Genomic DNA, 16,500 nt, shown 5'->3' with positions numbered 1-16,500 from the left:
GGGCGGAGAAAGATGATTAGAATATTCCTGCCAATGGCGATTTATTATCATGCTGCTTCATTGTATCACAGAAAGTATCGTATTTAGACAGTGTTCGTAGAAAGGGGAAATCTATATACTGCTTTCGTCGGTGTTTGTTCATTCCTCCAAATACTGCAGCAGCTCGCATTTTTTTTTCGTTTTTTTTTCACGCGGAATATTCTTTAAATATAGATTTGGCGTCGGGCGGCAAGCTGGCATTATTATTATTTTTTGAGGTTTGATCAACCGCTTGAAACATCTACTGATGATATGTTGTATTAAATGATCAACCTCTTAAAAGAGGGGGGGGGGGGGGGGCGCAAATGAACGCATAACGCGTGAGCTGCCATGGTTAGATACTTGGACCTGGCTTGCCCAGCACCGTAGTTTCTGCGTGCTGTGCGCCCTTAAGCAGCGATGAAGTAAGAATCGCTGTTCCGCTTGTCAACAATCGGAACAAAACATAATACAATTAATGCAAGCGTGCATATTAGGTGCGAAGCGTATGCCTGCTCCTCAAGTTTATCCAAAATATTTTCACATTAACTGCTAAAGACGGAGGCACCTCTTTTCATCAGCGGTTCGCAAAGGGAGCGATAGTAAGGGAACAGCGCAAAATTGATGGAACACTAGACGAAGAGAGGACGAACGCGGCGCTGTTTTTCTTCGTCTTGTATTCGGTCAATTTTGCGCTGTTCCCCTACTTTCGCAACATGAACCAACTAGCCCAAACTACAACCATAACAAAGAGAGCGACGGCGTCGCAGACACAGCGCGAATCCCGCCTTATCTTTTTGTCATCGTTATGGCGTCGAACGCGACGTTCTTCGAAGCGTTCATACATATGATAAACGTTTGCGATATAGTCATAAATCATGTCAGATACAACATTTCTTGGTCCATGGCCCCACGCATAGTAGGCTTACAAAGCGGCGCAGGCATTACAACAGTTCGAGTCGACTGGCGTCCGGGACCGATTGCACGCGTAGTGGGCTGTACCCCGTACTCGCACTGCTACTACCTCCCTCATTTTACTTTGTTTCTGTGCCTCCTCCGTGCTTACATTTACTTTCGTTCCGCTATTATGCCGCTTGGCAACCCAGGCGAAAAAAAAAAACGGGCAAATTTGCACTCGGTCGTGCAAAGCTTAGGCACAGCGAAAATGTCGATCCTCAAGTCTTACTGGCTGCTACTGCTAGGTATTAACTTGGTTGTTGCTAGGTCTTAACTTAGCTTAACTACGCATGTAGGAAGGTATTCTCGGGCGATCATTTTCGGAGGTACCTTCCCTTTCGCGACATTTCGCGTGACTAGCGCTGGACGCGTCGGCACCTACGAGCGACAGCGCTCCTGGCGTGCCACAAACGCAGGCAGGCTAACCCAGATTCGCACAGTGCCAAGAATGCTGTTGCTTACCGACGCCGAACGCGTTGGAGGCTAGCCGCTCGATATCAATCGGCCAGCTTCGCTGTGTCTTGAGCTTTGCGCGGCCTAGTGCAAGCTTTCGCCTCATTTAGGGGCGAAGCTCCTTATAGCGGCACCCGTTCGTCCCCGTCGTAGTAGGTAGCCACGTCTAGTTTTATGAATTGCTCAATAGATGGCGTTGTGTGTCCGTATATGTATGTATACCCATATATACATATATATGTATACGTATAGTATAACCGGAAGCCGACTTCCGCTTCCGGTTCCGCTTCCGTCTCCACTTCCGGTTCCGCTTCCGGATCCGGAAGCCAGCTTCCGGCTTCCGGAGAACGCTTCCGGCGTTTTATGAAAAAAAAAAATTCCGAAAGTTGTGTCCGTAGCGCGGAATCGAACCAGGGACCCCTCGCTTCCGAACGCGCGGCGCTAACCACTACGCCACGAAGCGCACACAGACACACGCACCACGATGGCAATAAATACCCAACATTAACGAAAGGCCGCGTTTCTAGCGCGTTTCTAACGCGTTTGTGCTAGCGCGTTACGGCCCGTGTAAGAAGCTGGTGTAAGACGCTGTGGCCTCTCCGCCTTACCTTCAACGCGTTTCGAACGCGCTGCCCAAAGCGGTGGCAAGTCAAGTTCAAGTTGAGGAGCGTTTATGAATACGGGGGGTATACTCTCTCAGCAGTCATGTGATGGCGTCGGCAAACGCGGTGCACGTTCCGGCATGTGTAAATGGCTGCGTAAGACGCTGTGGCCGCTCCCCCTTACTAGAGAGTACTGCACGTTTCTAACGCGTTTGTGCTAGCGTCCCCTTAAGCGGGAAATCCGATGATTCCCTCCGGAGCTTCGCCCACTCATCATCATTCACCCCGTGGATATGCTGTGATTTTTTTTTCTCCTGGCTCAGCGCGCCGCGGAGAGAAGAGAGGCGGGGTAAGGCGGGAAGGGAGGGAGCTGGCGAGGAGGAGACCGCGTGTGCATGCGTTGCGCCACCCTCCTCCGCCCTCCTGGTTGCCATGGCTACGGCGCGGCAGTTTCTTGATACGAACCACGAATTACTTCTGGCGTAAACAGCTTCGCTGTTAAAAAAGGAAATTCACCGACGATACGATATTCCCTAAAGCGAAATTTGAGTGCAGCTGTAGTGTTTTCATTTCGCGATATATTGACTGGCGCGGACAATCCGTCTATTGCGGTACGTTGGAAGCGGAGCGATGTGTGGCGCGACTTCCTCGCTAAGTGTGACGCGTGGGCGCGATTCACAGCAGCCGCCACTGACAGACGCTTCGCTCATGGAGCGCTTTGTTTCCATACAGACGACGCGCGCTACTCCGGCGCCATCTGGTAGCTATCGTCGCAGCAAAGCCAGTCGTGCGCGGTGCTACGCTATCCTTCTCACTCTTTCGCCATACCCTCCTCATCCGCTTTCCTCCTAGCGGTCTCTTCGTTATCGCCGTCTTTCATCCGCGCTCCGCGTTCGCTATTTCATCATTTTGCTGTGCGCCTTCGCTCGGTTACGCCGATGCCGACGGTCGCCACAGGAACGGGCGCATAAGAGCTGCGCTCTAAAAAGAAAGAACCCTGAAAAACTTGAGACAACGGGCTCTGGAACATTGACGTTTTTCGCTCTGTGCAGACGGTCTGTTCGGCCGCTGCGAAAGCGTGTCCCGCCTGGGCGCGGCCGACCTGTGGCGCCCCGAGCTGGACGCGAGCGGCGCCAAGCTGCTGGAGTCCGAGCTGGAGCGCCTCTTTGAGCAGGGCTACCGCTGGCACCACGTGTACAGCCAGTGTGTGGTGCGCTCGGCCCTCTCCGCCATTCGCCACGGACGACTGTACGACCCGGGATTCTGCGCACGGACGCTGCGCAGCACACTGCCCATCGTGGTGAGTTGACCGTCTATAGTTGCTTCCATCTTCTTTAATGGGGCAACGAAGTGGGAATAATAAAAAAAATAACGTTATTATTCCGGTTTGGTGCATTAGAACGTAGATTACATCCGCATGAATTAGTCTAGAATTATAGCGATGTCGTTTACATGTTGCCTCATTAAAAATATAACGCAAATTTATATTTTTCACATAAGAGAAATGGCGTACCGCTTCCAACATTTCCATCTGAAACCCATTAAACCGCAAACCTACCAATCGGCGCATTCTGACATAGCCAATCCTGTAAAAAAATGGATTTATTGAGCCTGTATTGTCAAAAGATATGTCATATATGAGTCTGTGTCACCATATATTTTGTGGGTAGTCATGGCCGAACGAAAGCTGCATTGCGGCAATCGACTCACAACGCCATGAACAGATAATTGTGTTTGAAGGCGGTTGTAGTATTTGTTAATTTAAACTTCGTCGCGCGATGCACCCATGTCGTAAGAGGAAGGACCAACCAACCTACCTTACAACGATTAGCTAATATCTATATATTTAGAGTCTATTACAAGTCGTGGTACATCTACCCGCGTTTTCGCAGCGTGGGAATGTAGCTACGCACTCGGCAGCAGCCAAATGATTAGAAAAGCCATCTCACTACAGCATGGGAACTGAAACTTAGTCCGCTGTTTAGGAGACGAGCATTCTACCGTGAAGCACCACACAAATTTCTATCCTTAGCCGTAACATCGCAATAAAACTCCGCAGCGTCATGCATGGTGCATTTCTTCAATACGAAAATCTCGGATGCTGGCACGTGCTTCATAAGGCTAGCAGGTATCTGTAATTACGTTGTACGTTATTAAGCGTATAGTTTATTAGAAGCACAAGAGGAGCATGATGAATAAATAAGCAGTTTGATAGCATACTGAGGGATCTTCGGATAGTGCGAATGATCGCTGTGTAGCCGGTAAAGACGGAACACAAAGAGCGCCCCTTTCCTTTGTGAAACATTTTCACTCTTTTAGTGACGTTGTCAGCTACACTACGTAAGTTCTCATGTTCTATGCCAAATACCTATACTATGCCCGCGAGGTTGAAATTTATTCTATATTTGCTCCAATTTTATGCTTGACTGCGCACAGTGAACGTTTTGAAATATTCGAAAACTACTGGAACTTATTCGCATTTACGAGTAGTGACTATTTGATTACAAGACCGAATCAAATGGGACACTTTCAATTCGCCATTCAAACGTTTCCAACATTCGCCCACGCCTGCAACAGTGCATTAAAATTGTAAATGAATATCTCCATAGAATGCCTACAGAAAGAGGAGAAAAAAGAAAGCAGAAGCAGGGAATAGGGAGATTGAAACATTACAGCGAGAAAGGGGGAGAGGGAATGAAAGACGCGGTTAATGCGTGCACTCGCAATGACGGCACCACGCAGTCAAAGACGTTCGTACAGGCCAGTCGCACTCAAGAAGCACAAAAGTGGCCACACTATGTTACAGTACGACGCGCGATAGGGACCTCGTTGCACAAACCACGGACAGTGGCCGAGCATCCAGTTCTCTCAAATTCTTCTTATTTCTGGGGTTTTACGTGCCAAAACCAGTTCTGATTATGAGGCACGCCGTAGTGAAGTGCTCCGGATTAACGTGTACTACAACGCAACTACACGGGCGTAGTTCTCTCAAATGAATTGAAGAGCGACTGTCCTTTTAAATGAAATCTGGTTTAAAAAATCACAGCCATTCCAATCTGTAAGTGTGGGCTACCAGCGGAGCTGTTCTTCGGCAGTACGCACTACACGCGGCCGGGGTCCCACACCACCGCATGCAACGTACTAACTGCCTATTCGGTTCCTTGCGCAGGCGTGGAAATGCAACGGGTGGCTTGTCAGCAACCACCTGTCACACCAAATGATCGTCGCGCGCTGTCGCTCGCGATGTCGCGAAGCGTGAACGTGATGCGGTTTTGACAGCTACCCCAGCTCCTAACTTAGCCAGCTGCTTGATTTGGCTGCGCCGAGGGAACACTAATGGCCGTACTCATCACCATCAAATCGTTCTCGAACCACAGTCTGTCGCGCACCACACAAATGCATCCGTAATGTCTGTGCAGAAAGTCCCTCTGAAATTTCGCATATGCACCGTCGACCAGCATTCCGTTGTGCTCGTCAAATTTACTGTTGTGGTACCTGCGTCACTCCGCCGCATTCTCCGCTTCGCGGTACCCGACTTCCTGTCGAGGCCGCCGCTTAGGGCAGCCTCTCGGACACGATCTTCGCACCTACTCGCCGCCCATTTTCTAGTTTTCCTCTTGCTACGCCTGGTGTCAGCACATGCCTTATTGGTTTGCTCCACCTCCTCATTGAGGGCGGCGTTATGTAGTAGTGGGTAGTTTCTTAGCTTTCCTCTTGCTACGCCAGGTGTCAGCACATGCCCTACTCGTTGGCTTTGCGCCATCGAGGGCGCGGGAGTTTTGAGCCACGGACACCTAAAAATCTATGGGAGGGTAGACATATACCGTTTCGCTGTAATATTAGGCGCAGTAAACCTCGGACTGTGTTGGACGGCATTGGTTCGAGTAAACATTCGCCGATGTGCGTCAGCAATCTCATTTCGAGAAACAAAACTGAAAACTTATTTCATTGTTGTGTAATTGAAGGAGAGATGATGATGATTGTGTCGTTTATTGGCGCAAGGGCCAGATGTGGCCAAAGAGCGCCAAGGCGAATTGAAGGAGAGGTTGGCTTCTTTAATGGCTCCAGTTACTCCTCTTCGCAGGGCAAGCAAAACTAAAAACACGAAAACATTCAGATAGTCAAATATCACAGAAAACGTTTGTCAGTCATTAATTTTCGTTTGTGTAGGTGGCCGCTCTATGGCGGTGAAGCAGAGGGACTTTTTCTCCCGTTTCCTATGCAACTTGACGAGCGGCTCTAGTAGGGCCACCGTCTAATGTACATAAGCACTCACCACTTCTCTTCTCATCATTATCAATCCCCAGTAATTTCACTCCCCTTCTCTCTTCCCCAGTGCAGAGTATCAGACTAGAGCGCACTAGCTCAAGTCGATCTCTCTGTCTTTTCTATCGATAAAATCTGTCTCTCTATCTCTATCCCTGGCATATTTTATACTATTTTTCTCACTGTTTTCATCTTCCCCACGTGTATGGTAACCAACCGGGCGCAAACTTGGTTAACATCCCTGCGTCATTTTCTTTAATTCTCCCTCTCTCTTTCCACGACGCTGATTTATGCATAGGCAGCAGAGCCAATCGTTTGCACGAGCTCTCAAGCCACCAGGCGCAGTATTGTCCACATACATATTTCTTCCTGTGACGCTGATGGCGTGTCGTCCTTTGACTCCAAATCTATTGTTCCAGAATTTGAATCATAACAGGGCACTGCAATTTGTGTTGGTAAAAATTTCTGGCAATTCATTCTGGGACTCTAGCTACGGACAGTGGCGCCCATCAAAGCAGTTAGAGAATTAAGTGGGTTTTTAACAGCTGTCATTTGAAACGTTTGCTAATCGTAGTAAAAAAATAACATAGTTTTCCGTGTTTTCCTCAATAACAGCAACCTCAATTATTTAAAACGACCACTTTGGGGATGGGGGCGTTCACATTCGCGAAGTTTCTCATGTCTCGATACCGGATGCGTCGGTGTCTACCGCCGCCATAGCTCTTGTTTCCCTGATGTGATGAATGGCTTTCGTCGCCGCCGTTCAGCTCTGGACAGCATTTCAGACCTTCCCTCAGCGCTTGAATTTGCTAACGGAAATAAGCACTTCGCCTACATGCTGTTCCTAGACCTACAGCAAGCTTTCGACTCGGTTCCACATAAGGCGATTATTTTCGCTCTTGCAACCGCGGGAATTTCGGGTCGTCTGCTCCGCTTTGTGTGCAATTTCCTACCGGAGCGCCGGATGAAAGTGCGTGTCGGAGGAATAACAAACGAATCCCGCACTGTGACGTGCGGTGTCCCACAGGGCAGCGTTTTATCGCCGCTTCTGTTTAACACAGTACTCGCCGCGCTTCCAAGTCGTTTGCCTCGAGACAGTGACTTCCCTGTGAGCATAGATATCTATGTAGATGATATTGCTCTGTGGATAAGCGGTCTTTCGCACCTTGGCCCGCGGCTTCGTGCAAGCTTGCAAAGAGCTCTGAACGCGACTTCGGAGTACTTGGGTGAAGTTGGCCTGCAGATATCACCTGCTAAGTCGGCTCCAATAGCGTACCACCCTAAACAACGCGCTCGTCGAACAATGAGCCGACTGTAACTCGACGAAACGCCGATAAGCTGGGTGCGACAACACCGTTATTTGGGCTTAAATGTGGATGATCGCATCTCTTGGCGTCCTGCCGTTAAATTTGTACGACACAAATCGCAATCCATCCTTAAGCATGTGGCCGCCTTGACTCCTTGACTGCTAGAGGTGCTGACTGTGACCAAACAACGGCTCTGCAGGTGTACCAGTCATCTGTACTCTCAGGCATGATGTATGCGTTACCAGTCCTGAACGTCCCACCTAGTTTGATGGCCTAACTAGAACGAGATCATCGCGTTGCCCTTCGACTAATGCTGGGATTACCTCGTGAGGGGCAATCTGTTCCATTACTCACTGAAGCACATCAGTTACCTCTGAGGCTACAAGCAGACCAGAGAGCTCTGTATCATATTGACCGTCTGCACCGCGCATCGAATGGTCAAATGCTCCTTGATCGTCTGATTCACCGCCCGTTTTCTCGGATTGGAAAAATGGCGGCATATTTATGAACATTACTGACATTTCTGAACATCCTGCTTCAGTTACGCCTTCGCCTCCGAAAGATATCACCAAACACGTATTCCCCATTTACCTCAACATCCCTGACATACACAAAAAGTCTGATATGCCTGTTTCGGCCATATTCCAATTGGCTCAGTCGCACATGTTTGACATATTTCCAGATTAGCTTCAAGTATTTACAGATGCATCTGTACACAGCGATGGTCAAGGCGCCTCTGCAGCTCTTTTCTGCCCTTCGACTCAAGTACGACGTATATTTCATATACCCCATCCAGCCTCGTCAACTACTGCGGAGCTAGCAGCAATTAATGTTGCACTGAAATACGTGCAAGAGGAGTTAACAACATCGAATATTGTCAAATTTACGGCCTCCCGCACTGCGCTTGGCAGATTACAACGCAGTCAGGTTGATTGCCCAATTGTGCGCAGCATTACTGACTCTGCCAACTAACTTTTATCACGTGGGATATCTCTCGTTGCTCAATGGATACCTTCGCACGTAGGGATCACCGGAAATGAAGAGGCTGATCGGCTGGCTTCAACTTGCGCTCATAACGACTGTGCTTGCCCTGAAATTTTGTGCAAGCTTGATGACGCTCGTCTGCTGATTCGTCGCCACCTACTCAAGCAGCATCCAGACCAGCGCATCGTAAATGGAACGTTCCCGCCGCGTGTTCGCGGTCGAGGCTTGCCTCGTTGGGCTAGAGCACAACTTCTGAAGCTAAGGCTTGTGTGTGTCAACGTACGCGAACGTTTATACAGACAAGCACGTGTGGCCAGTCCATCGTGTACGTCTTGCGGTTGCTGCGAGACACTTCAGCACCTGATATTGGAGTGTCCCGCTTTCAGTGCTCAACGCAAGTCGCTAGTGAGGGACTATCATCTCCTTGGCCTGCTGTGTACGACACTAGACGAATGTTTGTACCCAAGTGGTTGTGCGTCTCGACGTGATGAAGCTCATCGCGCTCTCCTTACTTTTCTGCAACTAACTTATGTTCACGTTTGTAACTTAGAGACTGTTGCTGTATGTGACATGTACTGTGTGTTAAACTTTTTTCTTTGAGATTTGTCAGCTTGCTCTTTCTTTCCTCCCCTTCTTCCTATCTTCCATTTCTATGTTTCTATCTCCTCCTTTCTAAAGAGTAGGCAGGCGTTGTGCCCCTTCCGGTGGCAGTTGCCAGCCTGCTCCTCGCGTTCCCTTTCCTGTCAAATGTATATGTTTTCAAATCAATAATAATAATAATAATAATAATAATAATAATAATAATAATAATAATAATAATAATAATAATAATAATAATAATAATAATAATAATCGCTCTTCGAATAGTGTCGAGCACGCCGCCAGGAACGCTGACGCCCGTAGTCACCTGATGGCATCCGGTGCCTACTGACGCAAAAACTCGCGAAAGTGATCGTAACTCCGAAAGAGGTTGTTCTGGAATACCAATCCGTGTTGCTCGTTGAACTTAATCGTGAGACGCCAGATGGGGTGCCATTTGCCGCAATGAAACGTAAATATGCGCAAAATCTTGGATATTGCAGTCAACATGTTGATGTTTCATCTCTTTCAGTCCGACGAAATAGCAATGGAGCTCGAGCACCTGAGCCCAGATGACTTGGCCTTCATCAAGTGAGTACTATTTGTCGTTTCAGTTACTGTTTGCAGTTAGGGCGTGTTAGAGGGCTTAGAGTTATTCCTCCAGTTATTCTTTCTCTTTTTTTTCATATCACCATGTACGGAAATTATTATTATTATTTGGTTTGTACACATATACACACAAGGACACGAAGGAAATAGGGAGAGGGCAAGCTGACAAGTGCCGCCGTGAGGGGCACAACGCCTGCCTACACTTTCAGGAGGAGGAAATAGAGGAAATGAAAATAAGAGGAAAGAAAAGAGGCGGAACGAAAAGAGGAAATAAAGAAATGACGGAGACACAGACAGAACAAAACAAAACACAAATAATATCTATAAATGGGGGCCCAATGCAGTATCCTTCAGAAATGTTAGCAGGGCTTCATGGGCCTGGTCAGGTCGAGCAGCGCACCCCCCTTGGAAACAGGCAATCGTCAAGGGCCGCACATTGCAGTTCAATAAGTCTACATTCCTGAATAATTAGCAATGCGCGCTGCACAACAAATGCGGGACACTCTAGAACGAGATGTTCAAGTGTCTCACAAGAGCCACAAAACGTACACGGCGGGCTGTCCACACGTCCGTGTCGGTATAGGCGTTCACGGACTAAGACAGATCCAACCCTTAACGCATATAACAGTGCTTAGCACGACGGGGTAAGCATCGACCACGAACACGGGGAGGGGACGATCCATCTGCAATTCGCTGGTCTGGGTCCTGCTTTAGGAGGTGTCGGCGTATCAGAAGACGAGCGTTTTCAAACGTATACAGAAAATGTCAGGGCAGTCACATTCGTGGTGGGCACAACTTCAAGCGAGGCGATCAGCCTCTTCATTTCCACCGATGCCCACGTGCGAGGGTATCCACTGGGCAATGAGGGACACTCCACGCGAAGTAATTTTGCCGGCAGATTCTTGGATACTGCATAAAATTGGGCAATCGGCATCTTGTCTCAGTCTGCTGAGGGCAGCGCGGGAGTCTGTAAGAATGACGACCTTCAATGCGTTTAATTCTTCTTATACGTACTTTAGAGCAACGTCAATCGGTGCCAGTTCTGCAGTTGTTGATGAGGTTGGATGAAGTATTCTAAACACCCGTCTGATGTGAGTCGAAGGGCAGAAGAAAGCTGCAGAATCGCCTTGGGCGTCGCTGCGTACAGATGCGTCCGTGAATACTTTAATATAATCTCCAAATTTTTCGAGTAGGAAGAACTGGTCCAATTAGAATAGTGCCGAAACAGGCTGGCTATACTTTTTGTGTATTTCGGGAATTGACAGATAAATGGGGAAGTAACATTTGTTGTGCTTTTTCGTGTGTCATCAAACAATGCCGCCATTTTTCCCATGAGGCGCAATCTGTTCCACTACTCACAGAAGCGCACCAGTTGCCCCTGAGCTTGCAAGCAGACCAGAGAGCGCTACGCCATATCGAGCGTTTGCACCGAGCATCAGACGGTCAAGCACTCATTAATCGGCTGATTCAGCGCTCGTTCTCTCGCATGGGGAAAATGGCGGCATTGTTTGATGACGGTCGGTCGGTCGGTCGGTCGGTCGGTCGGTCGGTCGGTCGGTCGAAGAACTTTATTTAAAGGCCCTGCGAGTTTGTGGGACGGGCAAATGGGTCCCGCCTAGGGGACGGCCAGGAGCTCTTGAGCCCTGGCGGCTTCCTCGGCCCGCTGGACAGCCCAAAGTTGATCGTCAAGGGCAGAGCTGAGCAACACAGTCTCCCAGCGCACGCGGAGGCGATCGCGAGAGGCTGCATCCCCATTATTGTTTGTTATGCCTCGACATTCCCATAGCATATGTTCCAGATTGGCTCTAGAACCACAGTTTTTGCATTTATCTGTCTTGCACATGTCTGGGTAAATGAGGTGTGAAATCACCGGGTTCGGATAAGTTCTGGTCTGTAATTGCCGCCATTTGACAGACTGCTTTTTGCTGAGCTTTTGGTGATGTGGTGGGAAAATGCACCTTTGCAATTTGTAGTGTTGCGTGATGTCATTAAATATGGTCGTACGATCCTTCCATTCCCACTCCTCTCCATCCTCGTTCTCAGGAGACACTAAGGTGCCGGCCTATTATCGGCTGTGACTCGGTCCGTAGGCCCTCGAGCCACGTCATGCACCGTCTTATAATTATTGCTGTCTCCTGGCGAGGTGGAGGTGTGAGCGGGTGTCCATATTAAACAAACATCCTTTTCTTGACTTTTGGTACCTGCCATTAGGATTCGTAGTGCTTCAGGAGAGATTCGGCCATTAGCGAAATTTCGTACTGCCGCCTGAGAGTCACTGACTATTACGTCCGCTTCGGTCTGTGATACTGCTAGCGCAATAGCTATCTCCTCCACAGTCTCGATGTTTACTGTGCTTGCCGTAACGCATGTTTTGCACTTCTTTTCGTGATCAATTACTACGGCTGTAAAGCCGCGCCTGTGCTTGTATCTAGCAGCGTCTACAAATACTGCGTCTTTACTATTCCCAAATTTCTTTTGTATGACCATTGCTCTGCTTTCTCTTCTGCCTTTATGGTACACGGGATGCATGTTCTTTGGTAATGGGGGAACGGTTATTGTATTCCTGAACACAATTCGGGATGTCCACTTCGGTTCCGTTTTGAGTATGTACCCAATACCTAGTTTTTCTAGTATGTGTCTTCCTGTCTTGGTCTTGGAAAGGCGTTCGTACTGCGCTATCCGCTGCGCCTCTATGAGCTCATCTATTGTGTTGTGCAGGCCTAATTCTAATAGCCTGTCGGTACTAGTGCTGATGGTAGTCCTACGGCTTGTTATAGATTTTCCTAATGAGGCATTCTAATTTAATCTTTTCTGCAGCGTACAATCTAAGGTAGGGTACGACGTATACGATCCTGCTGATAACGAACGCCTGTACCAGTCTGATCATGTTTCCTTCCTTCATTCCACTGTGTCTATTGGCTATCCTTTTGATCAACCTCATAACTTGAGATACTGTCCCTTCCAACTTCCTAATGGTTTCTCCATTGTTGCCTTTTGCTTCAATGAGCAGTCCCAAAACTCTGATTTTATCAACCTTAGATATGGGTTTATCATCGGCAGTCTTCAATTCTATGTCCGTTTCTACATTGTCTGCCCCCCTGTAGCTGTTTGGTTTACGGCCCCTGCGAGTTGGCCGGTACAATAATAATTCCGATTTTTCCGCCGAGCAAACCAATCCGGTTCCCTCTAGGTATTGTTCGACTGTTTCAATCGCACTTTGGAGTGTCTGTTCTATCTGCCCATCATTACCCTCCTTTACCCATAAGGTAATGTCATCGGCATATATAGTGTGGTTAAGGCCCTCAATTTCTTCTAGTTTCGCTGGTAATCCGAATATGCCAGATTAAACAGCAACGGTGATATCACTGACCCCTGTGGTGTGCCGGCGCTACCAATCTCAATCTCTTCCGAGACGAGGTCTCCCACGGTGATCTTTGCCTTTCTGCCGGTTAGGAAGTCTCGAACATAATTGTATGTTCTCCTTCCCAATCCTAGCTCTTCAAGGCTGCTGAGTATTGTCTGATGTGTTACACTGTCAAATGCTTTCTTTAAGTCTAAGCCGAGGATGGCTCTAGTGAATCTGCCTGGGTTGTCTATGATTTGGTGTTTAAGCTGGAGCATCGCATCCTGCGTGGAAAGATTCCTTCTGAACCCAGCATCGTGGAGGGAAATAGGTCCCTGTCCTCGAGATAGTTAGTTAGTCTCGCTAGGACTGCATGCTCCATCAGCTTCCAACGCAAGATGTGAGAGATATAGGTCTCAGATTCTCCAGCTGTAAGCGCCTGCCTGGTTTAGGTATTAACATGACGTGTGCCGTCTTCCATTGTTGTGGTATTTTGCCGGTTTTCCAGCATTCATTGATATATTCTGTCAATTTGTTATAGACTCATCATCTAGGTTCCTGAGTATCTTATTTGTGATTCCGTCTGGTCCGGGTGCTGATTTAGTATTAAGTTTTTGCGAGGCTGCCCTTACTTCTGCTTCACTAATTTCCTGTCAAGTTCGTTGTTTGCTACTCCTGTGTAGTCTGGGTGTATAACCGGTCTAGCCTGGAGATATATTTCTCTTTAATCTCCTGTAGAAAGTCTTTTCTGAACCTCCATAGGCATGAATTACCTTGTTAATATTTTGCTTGCATACCGCCTTAGTTTCCTCTGGGTGTAGCAGGTACCTGAGAAGGTTCCATGTCTTTGCTAGCCCTAATTGATTGTCCATGTTACTACATGTCTCCTCCCATTGCTGCTTACATAGCTGTTGTGCATGCTGCTCTATGTCTCTGTTAATCTGGCTATCCTCCTTCTGATTGCCCGGTTGTGTCTCTGACTCCTCCATCTCCTTTGCAACCCTCCTTAGCCTCCCACATGTGCAGGAGCCTACTGTCTATGACTTCTAAGTGTGCTTCTTGTGGAACTATTTGTGTAGCCGCGGTTACGTCTTTCGTTAACTGTTCAGTCCAATCTGCGATGTTTTTAATTTCCCCGCTGGTATTCTTTCTAATGTTCCGGAATTTATCCCAGTCGACAATTTTGAGCTTCTTGCCTTTGTGTTTGCGCGGTCCTGCCCTGACTGTTATTTCTATTATACTGTGGTCGCTACCCAGATCTTGCTGTGTATTTATCCACTGCGTGTCGCTTAGGTTTTTTGTGAAAGTAAGGTCTGGCGTAGTGTCGACGCAAACACTGTTTCCTCTCCTGGTAGGAGTTGAAGGATCGGTTACGAGGGTTAGGCCCTCCTGTTGCGCGTCTAGCCAGAGGTTTCTGCCTTTGGGACTCTCGAATTTATAGCCCCATGCCACGTGTTGAGCATTAAAATCTCCTCCGATTACCACCGCACGATTACCCGCTATGGCGAGCGTTTTACGAAATAGTGTTCGGAATTTATGTTTTTTACACCGCGGGTTACTGTAAACGTTGAGGATAAAAAAGGCTATCTGCTAATTTCCGTGTGGGTATAATCTCTATTAAGATATTGTCAATATCCCTTATTTCCGTATCGTGTTGCACGACCGTAAGGTTTCGCTTTACAAGAGTGGTTATGGCCTTCGTCTCTCCTTCGGCACCACTAAATGGTTTGTAGCCTGATATTTTGCTATTCCGTGTGTTTCTTGTATCATTATGATATCTGGGCTTTCTTTGTTAATCAGATGCTGCTGTAGATTGAATATTTTTCTGCGGTATCCCCTACAATTCCATTGCCAGATCCTGTATATATCGCGTCTATCCATGGCGGCATTACAGTTTTCCTGCTCCCTCGGTTAGTACCGGGGGTTTGATGTAGGGCTTGCCTGTAGTTTTGATGGACCAACCCCCACTGGATTGTGGTCCCCACGCCGCTATTCTTGTTTCTATATCCGCGATGCGGGTCACTATCGAATTAAGCTGCTGCTGTATTTGTTGCATGATTCTTGCGCCCATTTCCTCTATTTTGCCTCGATTCTTTGCTCGACTTCTTCCTGACGCTCTGGAAGTGCACTAACCGGTTTGGTCTTTTTCTCACTGTTTCCCACTGTATCTTCCGTGGCTTTACGTTTAGCCGGAGTAGCTACATCCTCCTCCATATCTATTTCTCTTTCCTCCGCTACAACTTGTGTCACTTCTCGGTTTTCTGCCATTCCTTTCCTAATTCTGTTATTCTCCTCTTTGAGCTTTCTGTTCTCCTCTTTTAATGCGGCGTTACTTTGATTATACTGTACCATCATCTGCCTAATCTGTGCTAATTCTTCTCTAGCTCCCTTATTTTACTTTGAGAAGCAGCCTCGGCCCCCGCGCGCGCCCCGGAGACTGCGTTCGCCCAGCTCACCTGTAAGGGTCCACCGGGGCCATTGCTGGAGTGTGCTTCTTCCTTGTCACTGTGGGATCTGTTACGTGACGTTGAGCGGCCCTCTTCTCTTCTGTTGAGTCTAGGGAAGGATCCCGATCTGTCTCGTCCTCGAGTATCTTGGCTCTTGTCCCTCTTGTTGTATTCTGACTGTTTTCCCTCCGTATGGTCCTTGGCTGTTCGGATATGTCCCCTTTGTTTCTTTGGCATTATGGAGACTGCGCGCTGCCTCCGCCTCTTCTTCTCTTCTGGCCCTCTCCCAGCGGCGTTTCTTCACTAGGTACGGTAGCTTGTACCTGGCCTCACATTTGCGATCCGCCGTAGGGTGGTTCTTGCCGCAGAGCTTGCATTTTGCTTCACATTCGTGGTCTTGCGTTGGGTTTTCACTTCCGCACCCTCTGCATACCTTGTCGTTGGGGTTAGGACAGACGTCGGCTCGATGGCCTAGTCGTCCGCACTGGTAACACATGTCGATCCGTTTTCTGTAGAGCACACATTTGGCTAGTACGCACCCGTATTTCACATAGTTTGGGACGTAGTGTCCGTCGAATAAATGATGACATTTGTGGTGTTCCCCATCCTCTTGGCCATAAGGACGCCCGGATTCTGCGGCCTCACCAGATTCTCCCATATGTCTTTAGGGGATTGTTCCAGGGATATCCCCCGTATTATTCCTTTAGATGTATTCTCCGGGGCGGCTTGTACAGTCGAGTGCAAAATTTTAGAGAGCACGGGAGCGGCGACTAAACTGCATTGCTGCGCCTTCTGACGGCTGCGCGCCTAAGTTCGAGAGCGCGTACTGCGCACGCGCGTCCTTTTTTATCTGCCAGCCTGCTCGTTCGGTCGTTTCAACCACGCACTCACGGGAACGCGGGCGAGAGAGCAAGGTGCCCCTTGTGCATTGCCGT

General features: G+C 48.3%; 1 protein-coding gene across 2 annotated transcripts in view; it reads left to right on the top strand.

Moving 5' to 3' along the window:
* The window catches only part of LOC119441875 (receptor-type tyrosine-protein phosphatase N2-like), a 658,601-nt gene that overhangs the window by 169,781 nt on the left and 472,320 nt on the right, over positions 1-16,500 (top strand). For both annotated transcript variants that reach the window (XM_037706513.2, XM_049661681.1), the window contains exons 3-4: positions 3,083-3,330; positions 9,699-9,757. In XM_037706513.2, the coding sequence (XP_037562441.2) occupies positions 3,083-3,330; positions 9,699-9,757 (307 nt within the window). The remainder of the gene's footprint in view (positions 1-3,082; positions 3,331-9,698; positions 9,758-16,500) is intronic.

The sequence above is a fragment of the Dermacentor silvarum genome, chromosome 2 (genome assembly GCF_013339745.2).
Source record: "Dermacentor silvarum isolate Dsil-2018 chromosome 2, BIME_Dsil_1.4, whole genome shotgun sequence".
NCBI classification, from domain to species: domain Eukaryota; kingdom Metazoa; phylum Arthropoda; class Arachnida; order Ixodida; family Ixodidae; genus Dermacentor; species Dermacentor silvarum.
Note: the sequence above shows the minus strand (reverse complement) of the source record. Positions and strands in the feature narration are given on the sequence as shown.